Source organism: Molothrus aeneus, chromosome 4 (genome assembly GCF_037042795.1).
Source record: "Molothrus aeneus isolate 106 chromosome 4, BPBGC_Maene_1.0, whole genome shotgun sequence".
Lineage (NCBI taxonomy): Eukaryota > Metazoa > Chordata > Aves > Passeriformes > Icteridae > Molothrus > Molothrus aeneus.
The window spans coordinates 50,026,725-50,043,817 of NC_089649.1; the positions used below are offsets into that span (position 1 = coordinate 50,026,725).

A 17,093-nucleotide genomic window follows, 5' to 3' on the forward strand; every position below is an offset into this window, starting at 1 on the left:
GTCTGAGGACAGCTGAGGTTGGAAGGGCTGTAGTGTCATTAGACAAAGCAGGGCACAGAGTAAGTAAAAGATAAGAAAAAGATTCCTTACTGTTATTTGCTATTCTGATTGCTTTTGACTTCGCTCTGGTGTCTATTTTTGTAACACATCAAAACCAGCCTTGAACTGGCAGACAGAAAGGATGAAATAGATAACCACAGTAGCAGAGGAATTAGAACACATTCCTCTTGTTACTGATGTGCCTACCAGCATCCCCAAGCTGAGTACTTCAAAGAAATACAGCTTCTTTAATTATTCATATCTTACTAACGAAATTATTTTCAGCTCAAATTTGCAAAAAAAGTACTTGAAGCCAAAATACCAAATGGAAGATGCAGCCATGCTCTACATTTATAACCTAAAGTTTGTTGTTTTGCTTTTTCAAGTAGAAGCAGCAGCAGTTTCCACAACTAGTAACAAGCAATTATACACCAATGACATGCAAAGATCCTTCTTAAAAGGATCCACGCACAACTGCTGGCCAAGCAGAGCATTTTATTAACTGGCAACTCTAAAGACAGTTCAGTCTGTGATTCTACTGTGTTTTATATAACTGTTTTACTCTACCACTGGTTTTGTTTGTTTTTTTGCTAAGGGACAAGTTCTCCATGGGACACCAGAGCAGTTCCTCAACAATGAAACTAATCACAGATGGCATTTGTGAAGGTAGTATTACATACTGCTTCTACCTAAACTAATCACCTTAGCATCACTTAAATCATGTCTATTCAGGCTTTTATTTCTTCTAGGAGTGGAAGAAATCATAGTTCTAGTCCACAACAATATTACATGGTTTATAAAGCTCCTATTTGAATGGAGAAAGAAGCAATGAAAGCAAAATGTTTTCCTCCATCCAACTTTGCATATAGAATCAGAGAATTGTTTAGGTTGGAAAAGACGTCTAAGATCATCGAGTCCAATATACTGTTTCTATCAAAAACTACTAACAGCTGAGTAAAACACTGGCCTGCTGGGATCACAGGAAGAGGTTCAACATAAAGGAGGTCAGCCAAGTTACATCTCACCTGCAACTGTTGTAGGAGACAGCTGTGAAATTATGGCAGTAGTAAGCAGGGAAAATAGGACAAATTAGAAAGTGTTGGCTGGACAAGTCGTACATGTGCACACAGCATCTGCACACACCCTGGTTAAAGACTAATTTTTCAGAACAAGCTTTGTGGGTTTTCATCTTATTGTTTGTTAGACTCAGGAATGTGACAAGATAGAATGTCTTAGCAAACAATCTCTGGCAAACAGTCACAAAACCTTTCTAACATCTGATAATACAGTCGAAGATGACAGGAAGCATCTACAGGACATATGTAACTGGCTGTCTAGCAGCTCTAAGTAAGCATGGACAGTGGACATCCCTTGGGCACTCGGGGTCTAATTTTTGATTAGGACATATGAGGTGTTCCTATTTGCCAACACCATGCTTGTCTCATTTGAGAAGGCAGAAAAGCCTTTTATATATATATGTAATATATATTTTATAATGTGGAGTCTGTGCTCTGCTCAGTGTCTGAGGGGTCATGAGGCTGTTTCAGGGAATCAGCCCAAGTAGCTAGTTCTGGATGGTCAACCAGTAACAGCCTAAACACCACAGACTACTCAGAGCAGCAGAGCCGATCTTAGCTCTGATTTTCCCAGGGCTCTTTCATAATTCTACTGTGATACCAGCTCTCCCTGCCAGCTTTCCAGTTCTAAGGAGTTCCCCATCACCTCAGGAAATCTTTCATGTGTCCGGTTATGATTAGCACCAGTTTCTTTCAAACTGCCAAAAGCAGTATGAACATCTGGTTCCTACCAAAAAAATCTTCCTGCCTTTCCTTTTTAAATTAAAAAACCAACATTACTAAGGAGAAGTGATTCATGTGTGCAACATAACTTCATCTGATGAAGTTTGACTTATTCAACTGTTTATCAGGAATGCAACTGCACAGAAAGAGCCTCAATCATGCATCCTTTTGTCCTAAACCAGAATCCTACTCATGACAAGTTACTTAAGTGTGTGCTCCACATCTGTTATAGAAAAATCCTTCTTCATCCAGCATGCTGTGTTTACAAGCCTCTGAAAACCTCTTGGAATCAGAAAAGAAAGGCAGAGAAGCAGTAGCCATTCTGTATGCCCAGAGCTGCCTGTCCTCTCACAAATGTGTACAAAGCTTTGATGCTGGGATGTATTAATTTACCCAATTTTCTAAATGCCATAAAAAGATATATGATATTTGATAAAGTGCTGTACATCAACATTCAAAACTCTGCCAAGTATCAGACATTCTCAAGATATTTCTATGTCATTTATCTGCCCTGCATTTACTTAAGCAAACATTTTATTCACTACAATTCACTATACACTGTTCCTGTAATTTTATGTCTTGCTTCAGCCTAGTTTGTAAGTTAAAATGAGTCTGCATAACCTCCTCTTACACCAAAACCCAGAAAAACACTCTTCCCGTCATAAAACCACACTGCAATGATGTAACTCATTTCCCAGTGCTGCACTATCTTGAGACAAACTTCAGGTAAGCTGTTGGCAAAGTTATCTACACCTCAGGGAGCACAGATCAGCATTCACAGAGAAGTTCTCCCAGCAGATTTGCCTGAGTCAGAGGCTGTGTGCAGCTTCTGAATGGCACATTTATTCCAGAAACGCTACTTTATGTCACAATGTTGTGCATGTGCTGCACTGTGACTGGTACTTACCATCACTACTCCCTCTGAGCACTACATCTGGAGACGGTGTCTGCTGCGAGCGGGAGCCAAAGGAGTCCAGACTGTCAAAGGAATCATCTCTGCCGTGGCGAGGCGGGGAGAGGGAATCACTGCGCTCCGAGTCCCAGCAGTCTATGTAGCCGCTGTCACGAATGCTGCGCTTGGGGCTCTCAATATCCTCTGTTTCCTACATGGAAATGCAGCAGGAACCTCCTCAGAAAGAAGGCACTGACACTAGTGAGATACGTTGCACACCAAAAAACAAAGTATCTTCCCAAATACTAAGAATCTCCTCCCCAAAAAAAAGGGTTTCCTTGGTTTTTGCCCCTTCTTCCCTTCAAAACAAAGTGCAAGCTTGCAATAAACCAGTTTTATGCTGTTTAGGAAGAAACTACTCCCATTAGATTAGTACAATGAACTGAGAAAAAGTTCTAATAGACCAGTTAATAAACTGATCAAAAGTGAAAGTAACCTGAAACTTGACTTGTCATCCACAGTCCCTAGCACAGCCAAAGACACTACAATTTTAACATCGTGCCTGCATCAGGTTTAAGTTTGCTGCTTTCCAAAAGATCCCCCCGCCTCTCCTTGCCCATCTATTGTATCTGGCCAGGACCCCAGCAGACAGCATTTGTTGTTGCTGCTTCAGCCTGGCAAAATAATAAAGCAGTGTGCCCCAGCCTCCGTCTACCTTGAAGAGAAATTCCTGTTATGAAAGAGGGATGTCTTTCTCAAGCAATCAGCAATGAAAAATATGCAAAATGCTTTTCCCGATGCCTCAGAAGAATTCAGTTGTGCTCTTTACTCTTTGCCAGCTCCTGGCTCTGGGGGATATGAAAGCACTTGTAGCTGACCCACATGTTCAGAGCAGGGAGAACAATGGTTGTCTTTGACAGCCCTGTGATTATAAATTCTTTCCAGTGCAAGCAGCACATACTAAAACACTGAAACTCCAGCAGAGGGAAAGGTCAATAGAAGCCATCCTCACTCTTGCATTATAATAAATTCCTTGTTTTAGAGAGTGTCTTAATATTAATTACAATCACACAGACTGAGAAAAAACAAAAATAACTAAGTTTGTTCAGAGATAAATCTATTTTTTTTCTTCCCCAACAGTAAGTAAAGTCAGAGATGTGGGTGCCATTATCAGACTGACATTTTGTGACCCAAAGAGGCTGGAATGTGATTTTTTTTTTTTTATTCCCAGAAGCATTTGAATATTAATTCCTAATTAAGAAGCACCCCCTGCTTACCACTAGCTGAAGCACAATGGCTATATTGAGCAGAGCTCCCACTGTCCCTGACTGCTAAGGTTTTACCCATCACTAGTATTGCCAATGAGAAGATCAATCAGGAATATCACAGTATGCTATTGTGGGCTGCCTCCACAAAAAAGAAGGTTTGCCAGACAAGTGATGGAGAGTGGAGAGCCCTGCAGTAATTCACCAACACTCCCTGACGAACAAGAGGGAGGCTTGAAGCAAAACTGAGACATCAGACCAAACGCCCTGCAAACTTTTCAGGAAGAAGGCCTAATTAGTGCCACTCACTACTAATCTGCCAAAATACCACATTAAGGCCAGCGGCAAAGGTCACCTAAGGCCGAGCTAAACCGTGGTAATGGCATTAAGTAACCTCACAGTAAATAGAAGTGAAAATATATTCTAAAAACAGATAAAATGCATCTAAAAAAGTGGTAAGGTATACTATATAACTTCCTTTCCCAATTCTGCTTAGTGAACTAAAATGCTGGTAGAAATAATAGACAACAAAAATCTGTCTCCCTGAAATCTGCATGAATTACACACAGCCAAGAACAAGTCTACAAAACCTATCAAAATCCCGTTTGTGACACGATCCAAAAATCTTTTAAAAACTCCAAATTCCTTAAATCCGCTCATCCCTTCATACCAATCAACTATTCTCAATCTTCAGGCACACTTCCATTTTCCTAAATTACTGTATTTGAATGACATAGAACTGTTCAGCAGCCACAGGCACTTCAACTGGGCAAAAAGCCCCATCCTACATTCACTATCTCTCAGAGTTTGAAATCAGTCCAATTGTGAACTAATGAGTTCTGCAGAACTTACTTTCAATGGCCTGTTTATGTTAATTTTGCATGCTGCTCACTAGGAATTAGGAGGCAGGCACCAGGACAGGAACCTAGACTTCTGTAAACATGTTCTTTACAGCTTTCCCCTTGGCAAAGACACTCTCACAACACAATGCCGTCACACAGACGGGTGCTCGTCCTGCCTTGAGCAAACGTCATCTCCCAAATGCTATCAGTGGGAATGTGCTTATCTGTGGGACTGATAACACCATGGCATGACACACCACAGTGCATTAGTCTTTCATCTTATCTAATTAAAAACACAGTATGCCACAGAGCAGCAGTTAAAGTGTGATTGCCAAATACAAGATGCATTTGTCCAGGAAGTTCCACCCACTGAATATAATCAAAAAGCCATTGATGTTTTGTCATTGGGAATTTCTAGTTTTAAAGTAAAGAAGAATGAGTACTCAAATAGTTAATGAAATTAAAAACAGAATAACATGAATAAAATTAGAAGTTAATATACCCTTCAGCTTGAGAAGTAGAAAAAGATGAGTCCAAGACAACATACATCAGAGCTGTCTTTTGATTTGCTTATTAAAAAAGGAGGGCAGAGAGGATTTACAACAGAAAAACTAAACCACACTGAATTTATGGTCGATTTAGTTATTAGACTCTGTGGAAAAAATGCCAGTAGAGAATGTGATAAAGTGCCTTTTCATCACTTGAGCTCAGCTATAAAGAACATCAGAGTGTTGCACAGCATGATTAACATGTTATATTTTACAATCAAATCCTCTTCAAAAGCAGTAACATACAAACCCACAATTGCCAGTGAGAAATACTGCAGGGATACAAGAGTAGGGACATGGTAAAAGAAGTCACCAGCAGCCGTCACAGCAGCATCACCCTAAATAAGATTTTCAGGACTGCAAAATGCTCTGTTTATGCATTAAAGGCATATATAGCTTTCAGTTCTTATGAGACCTCTACTCTGCTCCCAGATCCAACATTTGCAACAAATCAAGTATCAGCCTCTTGCTTATGTCCTAAATTTGCAGCACTCTGCAATGCCCAGCCAGGCACTTCACGACCACCAGCTCTCTGGAGAATGCTTCCTTTTGCCCCTAGCCTATTTCATGCCACAAAAGGGTTCAAGAAAGGACCTCCAAAATGCTCTAGTGATTACTTTAATGAGTAAACGTCACCTAGAAAAAGCAGAGCCTTGTGGTGTGAGATTAAACATTAAAAAAAAAAAAAAAAGATACCATGCAGCACTAACATTGTGGCTACCTGCACTTTGGCAATTTTTCTGTGCTGGCTCCCTTTTTTGGGTTTGTTTCACCATTCAGACCCTTTGAAGTGCAAACTGCTCTCTCCCCACATCTTCTACTTGTAAAAAACTCAACTACTAACTTCATCTTTTTTATTGCTCAGGCTCAGTCATATCACTCATGAGTCCCAAAGTCCCAAGTGATAAACACAGGTCATTAAAATGAAAACTAAAATAAACTTCTCCAGAGAAGCAGGATGTTCTCTTTTCTTCTCCATTTTCACCTGCTTGTTCTGAAGAAGTGGGCTCACAAACAGGAATTGTACCCATCTAGTTAAGGTTCTCTGGTCACACCAGGGTGTAGGAGCTGCTATCAGTCAGACAAGCATTTCTTCCTCTCCAGTGGTTCTGGCCCTGTGAGATCCCAGAATGAAGACCTGCAGCTGGCACAGTTGCAGCAGCATAGATTTGAAGGACAATTTAAGTCCAGAGAGTCTCTCACGGTCCCCAAATCCTACTGCCTGTGATGACATGGCCATTACCTGTGGTGGGGAGGGGATAGCAGGCACAAGGCTCTTTGTGGATGCAGAATGTGTCTGCACAGCCTTTCCTGAGCACTATGTCCAACACACGTGGTGCCAGCATATGGTGCTGCCAATCTTCTTCCACACTAGCTCCTTGCCCCTTCCATCCCAAAGAAAGGCAGGTTTGGTTATCAGTGCTAACCATCAGCATTAACCATGAGGTTAAGCGTCTGATGTCAAGGTTCAGGGCATGCTAGAATGCTCAACCAAAAATCCTCAAACCACCCTGCAGCAATCACAACTTTTCTCTTCCAACAGAGAACAGTTCATCATAAACCACCAAATAGGATTACAAGCAGAATTTAGAGCTTGGAAAAAACAGATTTATCCTAACTATGCCTTTGGTGAAACATTATCTCCTTCTCCTCCACTTCAGCTTTATTTAGATCCTTTGGTTGGATGTTTTATGTTGCAACAAAAAACCGAAAAAGCTCCCCATGAGACTGAATGTTTTAAAGAAGAAAAAAACTATGTTTTTGTGAGTCCTACCATGTTACTTTTGAATCTCAGCTCTTCTAGCTAAAACTTCTGTCATAAATGAAAATCAAACCAAAACACATGGAAATTAAGATGAAAGAGCAACATGACAATTCTAAAGCCCTATTTGACATCACTTGCTGCATCACTGATGCCACCACAAAGCTGTCTGCCAAAGTGGTTTTCAGTTTGGTAGAATCAGAAACATTTTTGATGTAAGTAGAGGTTTATTAAGGAATTTGCACTCCAGCCCCCCTTCTCCCATATTTAGAAAGAAACAGTTTTTTTATGAGAGCAATAAGTTTGAAGTAAATTTCCATTCCCAAAACATAACAAAAAGATACCTTTCTCATTTGCGCCAGGAAGCCTTCAAACTCCTTCAGATTCAGGGTTGATCCGCTATATGATGTACAGCTGTTTGCTGCTTTCCCTAGCCAATAAATGGTGACTAATACCTGCAGAAGTTAATAAGAATTAATTTCATCTACATCCATCTACACAGTCCTGTAGCTAGATTTACTTCCCTGCAGCATCCCTGATTTATTCTAAGCTGCACAGCAGCACAAGATTTTTTTATAAATCAGAACTGAAAGGGAAGTGTCTGTCAAAGGCTAAACATAAATACATCAGGCAACTATGAAAGTTTAAACAGTCCTAAAAATATGTAACTTAACATATTATCTCCCTGTTATTTTAAATAAAAATAATAAAAGTGTTATGTCTGCCTGGAAAAACAAACAGAAAATATGGATCTGAGTAGAAAAACTACACAAAGAGACTTGAAACTTCTAGAAGGCACACATAAATACATTTGTTTTTAAATTCAATACAAAAAACTCCCTAAAGACTGCTAATATTAGAGTCATTAATGCAAACTATTCAGACCAAGGTAATAAACAAAGTATCTAGAATGTCTGCCTGCCTAAAAGCATCTCGAATATGTGTCTATTTCAAGGACAGAAAAGGGAGTCCCATTTTTAATCACCTTAATGTAAGTAACCAGATGACACAGGAACATTTATTTCCAGGCTTCTGCTAGTTTAAGAATTTCTTAGCCCAAGATTAATCAAAAGCCACGAGCATGTTGTCATTTCTATCAGAGTACAGCATAAAAGTCAGTGATTTCATTCAAGTTCTGACTTCCTATCTCTCCATAACTCAAAAATCCCTTCAAAACTGGTGAGGGAAAAGGACCAAGAATTACTCTTGCAAGTAGCAAAGATATCTGACTTGACACTGCTGGTGTTGTACTTGTTTTAGAAAATGAGAAATTAAGATGCTTAGGATGGTCGAATCCAATACATACAAAAATGCTGACATTTACACCATGCAAGGAAAGGCCTTTTCTGCACCACATGTCTCCACTTAGAGCAATGTCTTTAATGATACCTGTGCAGCAGCTATTTGGACTGGAAACTGCTCATCAAAGGCAATTAAATTCAGTGTTTTGCACTGGTTAAAAATGACAAACCATCACCCTAGAACTTAGGGCTTTTTCTCATTTAATGTTCATTATTTCGGCATATTCCATGACATTGCAAAGTATTTAACTGCAGATTGAACAGGAAATATTTTGATGTGGAAAAGAGATGCAACCAATAATAAATAATAGTTGTCATTAACTGTATCAAAAAAAGATTAATAAACTGAAATACAGTATTTTATGCTTTGATGGGACAGGGCCATATACTTCATGCTATATAGTGAACTAAAGGAAACAAGACTAGCAGAAATCCTAAAGTGGGGGCCTATTCCACTGGGAGCAGACATCTCTTGGACTCTTCTTCCCTAAAACATGCATCCACATTACTTCTCAGCAACATGCTAGACTAGACTTTTCTTATCAACTTGCACTAGCATCTTCATTTTTCATTTAAGTGTAATGTCCAAAATTATGCAGCACTGCAGCTGAGGACCCGTCAGAAAAGGATACATCATACAGACCTTCTGTTTAACAACTGTGCTACATAATGTACAATATGTATTTTATATATAAAGTTTATATTTTTCTTTAGTTTAAAAGTAGTATACATATCATGAAATACTGAGGAAATTTTTTAATGAAGTTCAAAAACTTTTGCCTTTTTAAAAATCACATCGAAATCTATATTACTGGGCTGAACGAAAGGAGGTGGTGTTGCTAGTCCTGATTTTTTTTGTCTTGAAACAACCTTTATCTGAACTGTTTTCCTTCAACCAACACCACTTGACAAATTTAATGCAAAAAAGTCTTACAGTATATGTTCTCAAGTTAAATGAAAACATTTGCAAATAACAGTGTTTCTAGTAACCAGGGAACTGCCATTGAGTTCATTGATGAAGGTTATGGTATTTTTGGGTTTTTTATTTATTTCTGCTAGCATTTAATCAGTTTCTCTCTTTTTCCTCTATTTGGAAAAAAACACAGAAAATTTCACATTTGCAAGCAATTCCAGCTGGCTGCCAGCTGAGGCTGCAGGATCATGCACCTGGAAAGCATATATTGCCTGCAAGCACATTATGGAGGATACTTTTGAAACTTCACCTTTAAAGCAATACATCTGTACAAAGATGTTTAGCCAGTGCCCACAAAGAGTGTTAAAATACCAAAGCTGAATTCTTCCCCTAAAAGTCTGTGTGCTGGTTGCAGAAGATACTACTCTACTGATGATGGGATAGACAGGATGAAACAATTTGGGGGAGGGGTGGTTTTGGTGTTCTTTGGGTTTTTGTTTCTTTTACCTCCAGTCATGCAAGTTATAATTACTGGTTTTCAAAGTTATTAAAAAAGATCTTGGCATTTCCTATCAGGATATAGGGATGTGAGCCAAACAAAAATTATACCAGTTTACAGCTAACTAAGGACAGACAGCGTGCTAGGCTTTAAACTGAGACCAGCAAAGTTTAGACATTTTCTTTTCTAGTTAACAAGCACAGGCTCCAACACCATTTCCCTTAATTTAAATTAAGAGGAAATTGAAGCTAAATGGAAATAGCCTTTCTGGGGAAGCACTAATTTATTTGGAAGAAGAATGAGAAAGCTAGCAAATCTCATAGTAAGGCCTTGCATCCCAATTTAATGGCCATTTTGCTTCATTTTAAATGCTTTGTGCAACTGCACTCTATGCCTATATATTTGGGAAGGGCTACAAAAGTGTGGCTTCATGGTCAAATCAGACCATTCCCAGCAAACATCACACTGGACAGCACAGAAATCACTTGGTTTATCACTCATCTAAGAGCATCTAAGAGACAAATGTCTCCATTTTATTTCTTTTGTAAGGCTGCTTTGCCATAGCAGCTCTACCTAAATTTCCAGCAGAACCCAGTTAGGTTTGTATTCAGAGGGATTTTTCAGCAATAGTCATGTACTCAGTTTTTACTGACATAATCTTGATCAGGCCAGTAACAGGATTAACCAGACAAAAACAAAAACTCCAAATGATGTACTTACATTTTTCAGCTTCCTACTATAGTCAATGTTCCTGGTTGCACACACAAACACATGCAAAGATAAGAAAAAAAAAAGAAAAAAAATGAAAAAAAATCAGAAAGTAGACATACTTTCCAAGAGGCTGTATGCAGCAGATCACATTTTCCCTAACAAAGGCCTGCTGAATGCTTCTGCTGTCTGGAAATACATAAAAGCTAAGAAGATGTAGTTCACACATTCATTTATTCATAGCATGGGAGTATTTTGTCACCATTATTTCAATCATTAAATTGGAATTCTGGAAGTACAAGAAGAAAATGTGTTTATAATGCTCCCACAGTAAAGTAGGACAATGCCAAAATATTTCCTTTAAACAGAGTTGCTGATTTCTTTAAAAAGGAAGACAAAAGTCCTCACTGCTAAAATACATTCTGCAGTTATCCAACAGTCAGATTTTGCTCTGCAACCCATACAGATTCTGGAAGCAACTGAACAAGCATAAGAGGCATCAGCAAACATTAAGGAAATATTGCAGGTGCTTCTGTGAAAACAAACATTACAAAGAACAAAGTGAATGGATGAAGCAACAAAGACCCTGCCATTTAGAACAGAATGTGCCATGGAAAACATTTATTTTTTAAACGTATACTTGAGCATTCAGACTGAACAATGGCATCATCCTTCTCAATTAATTTTTTTCTCTTATGTTCATGGAAGAGTGGCAGTTTTATGTTAAAAACAAGGTACAAAGTTTGTGCAAACATAAGCAACATTTCAAAATTCAGCAAAGAAAGCATAAAAAAGAGAAGGAAATACATATATTTAGGTGCTAAAACCTACATAAGACTATTTGAGATTTAGTAAATATTGTGTCCTGATTATTTACAGTGGAATTGTCTACTACTCTAACAGTAAGACCATTCCATCATTAAAGTTTATCTGGCAAAACCAAAAATAAATATACTTAAATCTGTTAGAACAACAAAAGTCTAAATATAGGGAATGGTAAACAAAGTATTTTTGATATCTTTTTAAGCCAAAATTTTGTCCACTAATACCCACACAATATGAAAAATAGAATAGTCCTGTTTTTTTCTTAGTAAAATAATAGTGGGAAAGAGACTTGCTTAACTAGTTACAAAAAAATTCCTTACAGCATTAGCTCATAACTTTTATAAGCAGAATGATCCAAAAAATAGATCTAATACATGCCTCAATTAACATCTGTATGGAAAAAAAGGCAAAACGTGATTATCTTAATCATGTGCAATAATGTCATACTCATCCTTTACCACAAATAATATTTTCACCATGTTTAAAAAAATCATGCAAAAATCTTCAAAGAGGGAAAAAAATCACCTTCATGCTTTGGGAACTAGCTAGCAGAATGCAGCTTTCAACATATTTCTCTAAAACAGTCATGGACTTGGCTTGTACACCTCAACTCAGTTACTCAGTGTGAACTTGGACAGTGCTAGGAAAACATTTGGCTCATTTTCACAGCTGCTTTCTCTGAAGCCCTCATATGCAGTGGAGGCCCAGGCCAGCTCTGCAGGGTTTATGATGCCAGGTTTAACTTGGTGACAGCTTTGCTTTGAGCTCCACCCCAGTCAAAGCCTCTCAACCTGTCTCCACCAAGGTACTCCATCTATCCTCAACCCCAAAAGATGAAAGTTTTTTATCAAAAAGACTCTTCCTCTCTGGTTTCATATGGAGATTAGGGTTTTATATGAAGATTATGGATTGTTTTGCAACTCTCTTCAGTCAATCATCGTAATGATTTTACAGCACATCATGAAGAACACATTTTATCAAAGTATTATCAGATTTAGAAGAAATACATGACATAGTCTCCACTCACTGCCATGTAGAGGGCAAGAAGAACCTCATGTTAGAGTCAGAAACTTGGGAAGGAGCAAAAAATGGTATACCTTAAAACAAGGACACCGGCCAATTTGATTTTCAGAGCCTTTGAATTTTCCCAGACAGTGCCTGAATACCATGAAAACTTGCCCAGCTTCAATTGCCAGAAAGGAATAAAAAAAAATGCTACTGAAATTTAGTAAATTGTTTCCATATGCCTCTCTAAAATAGATAAGTCTGATCAGGATTTCATTAGCGATCTTTTCGGCCAAATGAAATTAGACCATTCAATCAACTCAGCAGCATTTGCTTGTCTGTAGAGCAATAACTTCTGTTATAACTGTAACATGACATGATAGACCCAAAACTTTCAGGAAAACTTTCAAATACCAATTTAGAAGTTAAGAAACACCAATTATAAATTTTTTAAATTTTATGAAAATGTGGGGTGGTTTTGCTTTTAAAAGATGGGAGGCCTGCACAATTTGTGTGATAGTGGGCATGAGGTTTTGGTGAAAAACTATCTAAATTGTGGCATTTCCAGTTCTCACAGACTTCCTCAGTCCAATTACTGCATATCTCAAGCTACAGCTCTTGCAGGGAAGTGAAGAGACCATGCTTATGCCTGCATCTCATAGAATCTGAGGGGCCTCTAACTGTCCTATGTTTCACCATCAGAACAATTCATCTGACACAGCAGAACTGTGACTTCTTTTCCACCAGACTACAATAATTTATGAGCTGGACAGACAAAAAAAGAATATCATCAATTTGGATTAGGAAAACCCCTAAGTCCCTCAGAATCTCATTGTCTAACTAAGACAGTATTTTCACAAAATCACTGAATAAACGGAGTTGGAAGGGACCCGCAAGGCTCATCAAGTCCAACTCCTAGGCCTGCACATCCCCAAGAGTCACACCATGGGCTGGAGAGCATTCTCCAAGTGTTGTCCTATTTTGCAGAGCTGTGGTTGATATCTCTGGCACAAAACCTGTTGAATAGAACAATCTATTCATCCCATCACTGAAAGTTTCCCAAACTTCTGCTTCCTATCTGCCTTATACTAATTACAGTTCTATAACCTTTTTGCTCATTCTTAAATATTTACTATTGCATCACATGCACCTGAGGCTGTAACATGCTAGTCACAAACTACTGTTGTACTTACTTGATGGTTACTCTGTTTGATGTGTCCTGCAGATCACCAGGATCAAAAAGCTGAGATTCTTTAAGTCCCAGTTCTTTGCAGCCTCTTAAGAATAATATGATATTATCCTGAAAAGAGACAAAAAACCATAAAATCTCAACACTTCAAGCTCTCCTTTACTAAAAGAAAAAAAATCTTACCAGACCAACTTCTCCCTAATTCAGTAACTGCTCATGAACAGTCATACCATTAGCTAAATGAAGAACCAAAGATATTTCCAGTCACATAATTTAAGAGGTCAGTGTAGATTTTGTTTGAAAACCACATATGTATGAAACTTTTTTCTTCTTCTTTCTTTTTTCCAAGATATACAACTACAACAAGCTTGTTGACTTCTTTACAAACACAGATGCTGGCAACTTTTTTAACTGGAAAAGGCCCACTGATTTCTCCACCTACTGCTGGAGGCTGCCTCACAACCTCAGCATTTTACAGAGTAGAAAAGCCAGGATTTTTGAAGGGAGCAGGAAGAGTAGATGCAAAAAAGCCCGCAACCATTGAAGCGAGCAAATTGTTCAGAAAACACTTTGCATGTTAGCTATGAGCAAGCCAGTTAACACAACTGTTCTCTTGCCTCTCCAAAGGAAACTAATCAGAAGCCACTGAGAAAAGAGATAGGTGCTTTCTCCTGAAATAAAAACCTTGAAGCTACACTTCACATGGCCACTGTTTCTAAGAAGAAACAACACCCAATTTTGTAACACTTCTTATGGAGGCTTTACTCTTTGCAAAGTGTAAAAATTAAAAGTCAATAACTAAGAAAGGCTAAAAACCTCTCTTTCAAACTAAGTCCAAGTGATGACACTTCAGTTTGCAACAAGGAGATTGAATCTGCATGTGTGCATATACAGTTAATACAGGTTTTATACATGTGCATGTACACCACACCCCTGTTACAGAACCAGTGAATATGTTTTACAGGGATAAATCTTGCAGCTAGTAGAGAATAATTTTTTTAGATATATACATTTCTAGACCAGCAACTGCAATGGTAGATGACAAGTAAAGATAAAATGTACAGCTTGATATTCTTTGAGGAATCTCATCTCAAACCTAAAGCTAAGCTGCCACATGAAGAATCACAGAGGAGCAGAACCACAGCACGTGGTGGAGACCTGTTTTCATAAAAACTGGGAAGCAGAGGAGCCTGGTGGCGTTCAGCTCTTACCCACTCTGCATGACAGAGCAGGATTGGTGAGCAGGGCTCTCCCACATCTGCTCCCAGCCTTTCTTGGGGCTCAGGAGAGCAGCCCTGTTTGTTCCGCAAGCAGCATGCAAATCGCCATGGCTCTCTGCATGCCAACACTCTCAACACAAAGCTCGCCAGCCACACCACAGAAAACAGAGACTTGGAAATTCAGAGTTGTTAAAATCTCCCTTTCTTCCCTGGCTGAAACTTAACAGCTCTGGAGGGGAGCCAGGGGGGGAAGGAACAGCAGTTGAGAGAGCAGAGAACCCATAACCCAAAGAGACAGCATCATTTATGACATGAAAAGATGCCTGTAAAGTTTTCCATCTGGCTTACTGTTTGCATTATAATTTTTCCAACTGCATCATGAATAACTCTTATGTTTAGTCTTTGATGGAGGACAGTCCTGGTCACTCTCAAATGGCTTGTGGAGCAATGCATAAATCTAATATATCAAATAAAAATGCAAAAGCATTCAAAAAAAATTCCTAACAGCATTTCCAAATTTAACAAAAAATATACTGGACATAGAGATCATAGTAACCTAATAGACTTAGAAAACAATCAAAGATGGAGGAACACTGAAGATAACTAATTGCAGCCATCTTTATGCCAGAAGTTGATATCTGAGTTATGATAAGCAGTAACAAAAATACCAGTTATTTGGCAGCCACATAATTTGGAAACTTGGTTCTTCTGCTGATGAACAAATGCCTGCTTCTCAAAAGTCAGTGTCATCTACTCCTGTTGGCTTCATGCTTTTATTTTGATGGTCATAATATGAATAATGTTTGGCAAGTCACTAACACCCAAACAACTCCTCAGAAAGCTGGTATCTTGTGTGGGCACAAATAACCACATGTGCCAACAAGATGCAATCAGTGAGCCCTGAAAGAAGCTTCTGCTAAAAATCTCATATTTTTTATTTCCCAGTGGTTCTAAAAATGGCACTTGTTTAAAAGGATTGAAGAAAAATCCAACAAAGAGAGTGCTTTCAAGTGATATATTTATTCAAGGACACCTGCCTAGGCTGCCTAACCCCAAGCCAAAAAATGTATCCCATACTACTGCAAAACTAAACTTTTCCTGGTTTGCTCTAGTACAGATGAAATTCACATTTGTTAGTTCCATTGAGTCACTAGAGAAAAGCACTCCTAAGCCACTAAAGGGAGAAAGGAGTCTTAAAGTTAAGACCCAGCTCCCAGCAAAGCTTTCTCTCAGGATTACTACACATTGCATTGAACAGGTCCTGATTTCTTTGGTTCTCAGAAAATGTTGCTTTTATCTTTCAACAGGATTTATTGTTCAGTGTCTGTTAGCTGAAATTATGCACTTTTTGTCAAAAAACGCCAGTCTTTGTCATTGCTCAAGAAACTGAAGAATGCAGAAAAAACAGGTTTACAAGTAGCAAGATATAAAAACCATTCTTACTTTAAATGGGTGACTGAAAAGAAACATTTAATGTGCCAGCCCAGCTCCTTACAACTTGGCAGAGTTAAATAGGTCATGCAAATGGGTCACACTGCAGTGGCAAGGATCTCAGGGTGGCCAGCTGCTGTGCCTCAGCTAACAGAGTGCTATCTTTTACAGTGGTCTCAGAAGACACTCAACAAGAATTTGGTCCCTCTGGCAGCCCCTACAAGGCACTATCACACAGTCTCCTCAGTTCCTTAAATGGAGATGATACTGCTTTTCTCTCAGCCATTACTTTCTGCAGCTGCAGTGTTGGAATAGACAGTATTGGTCATTTGCTCAGCACATCATTTCCTACAGCCCCAGAGGACCTGCAACTGTCTCTTGCTGGCTCCTCTTGGTTTTATCCCACACCACTGTATAATCAAAAATCATCTTCTGGCTTCTGTCCTTCATACACATAGAGGAAGAAAAAGCTGATAGGTTACAGCCCAAATTTATTTTGCAAATTTTCTCTGTCATTTTAATATATAAAATTTTATATCATAAATATCTATATTTATATAGATCTATAAGTTATAAATCTGTAACCTATAGATATCACAGCTATACAATTTTATCTATGCTTAATCTGTAAAATGACAGAAAGTCTAAATAGGCTGTATAGAGAAGATAAATACTTCAGTGTGGGGACAGACACAGGATACACTAATAGGTTAAATCCCAAGCCTTTTCTGCTTGCCTCAGCAGAGTCCTGACAGTTACTGCTACATCAGCACTACAGGCAATGTCATTTACTTGTAAGTACTGAAAACCAAAAATTATTAATGTAAATGTTTCACCATACTGAATTTCAGAAAC

General features: G+C 38.6%; 1 protein-coding gene across 1 annotated transcript in view; it reads right to left on the reverse strand.

Moving 5' to 3' along the window:
- Positions 1 to 17,093, reverse strand: part of LIMCH1 (LIM and calponin homology domains 1) — a 175,678-nt gene that overhangs the window by 60,394 nt on the left and 98,191 nt on the right. Inside the window, exons 4-7 of the mRNA XM_066548481.1 lie at positions 13,592 to 13,698; positions 10,581 to 10,611; positions 7,492 to 7,602; positions 2,746 to 2,941 (exon numbers count right to left, since the gene is read on the reverse strand). Of these exons, the coding sequence (XP_066404578.1) occupies positions 2,746 to 2,941; positions 7,492 to 7,602; positions 10,581 to 10,611; positions 13,592 to 13,698 (445 nt within the window). The remainder of the gene's footprint in view (positions 1 to 2,745; positions 2,942 to 7,491; positions 7,603 to 10,580; positions 10,612 to 13,591; positions 13,699 to 17,093) is intronic.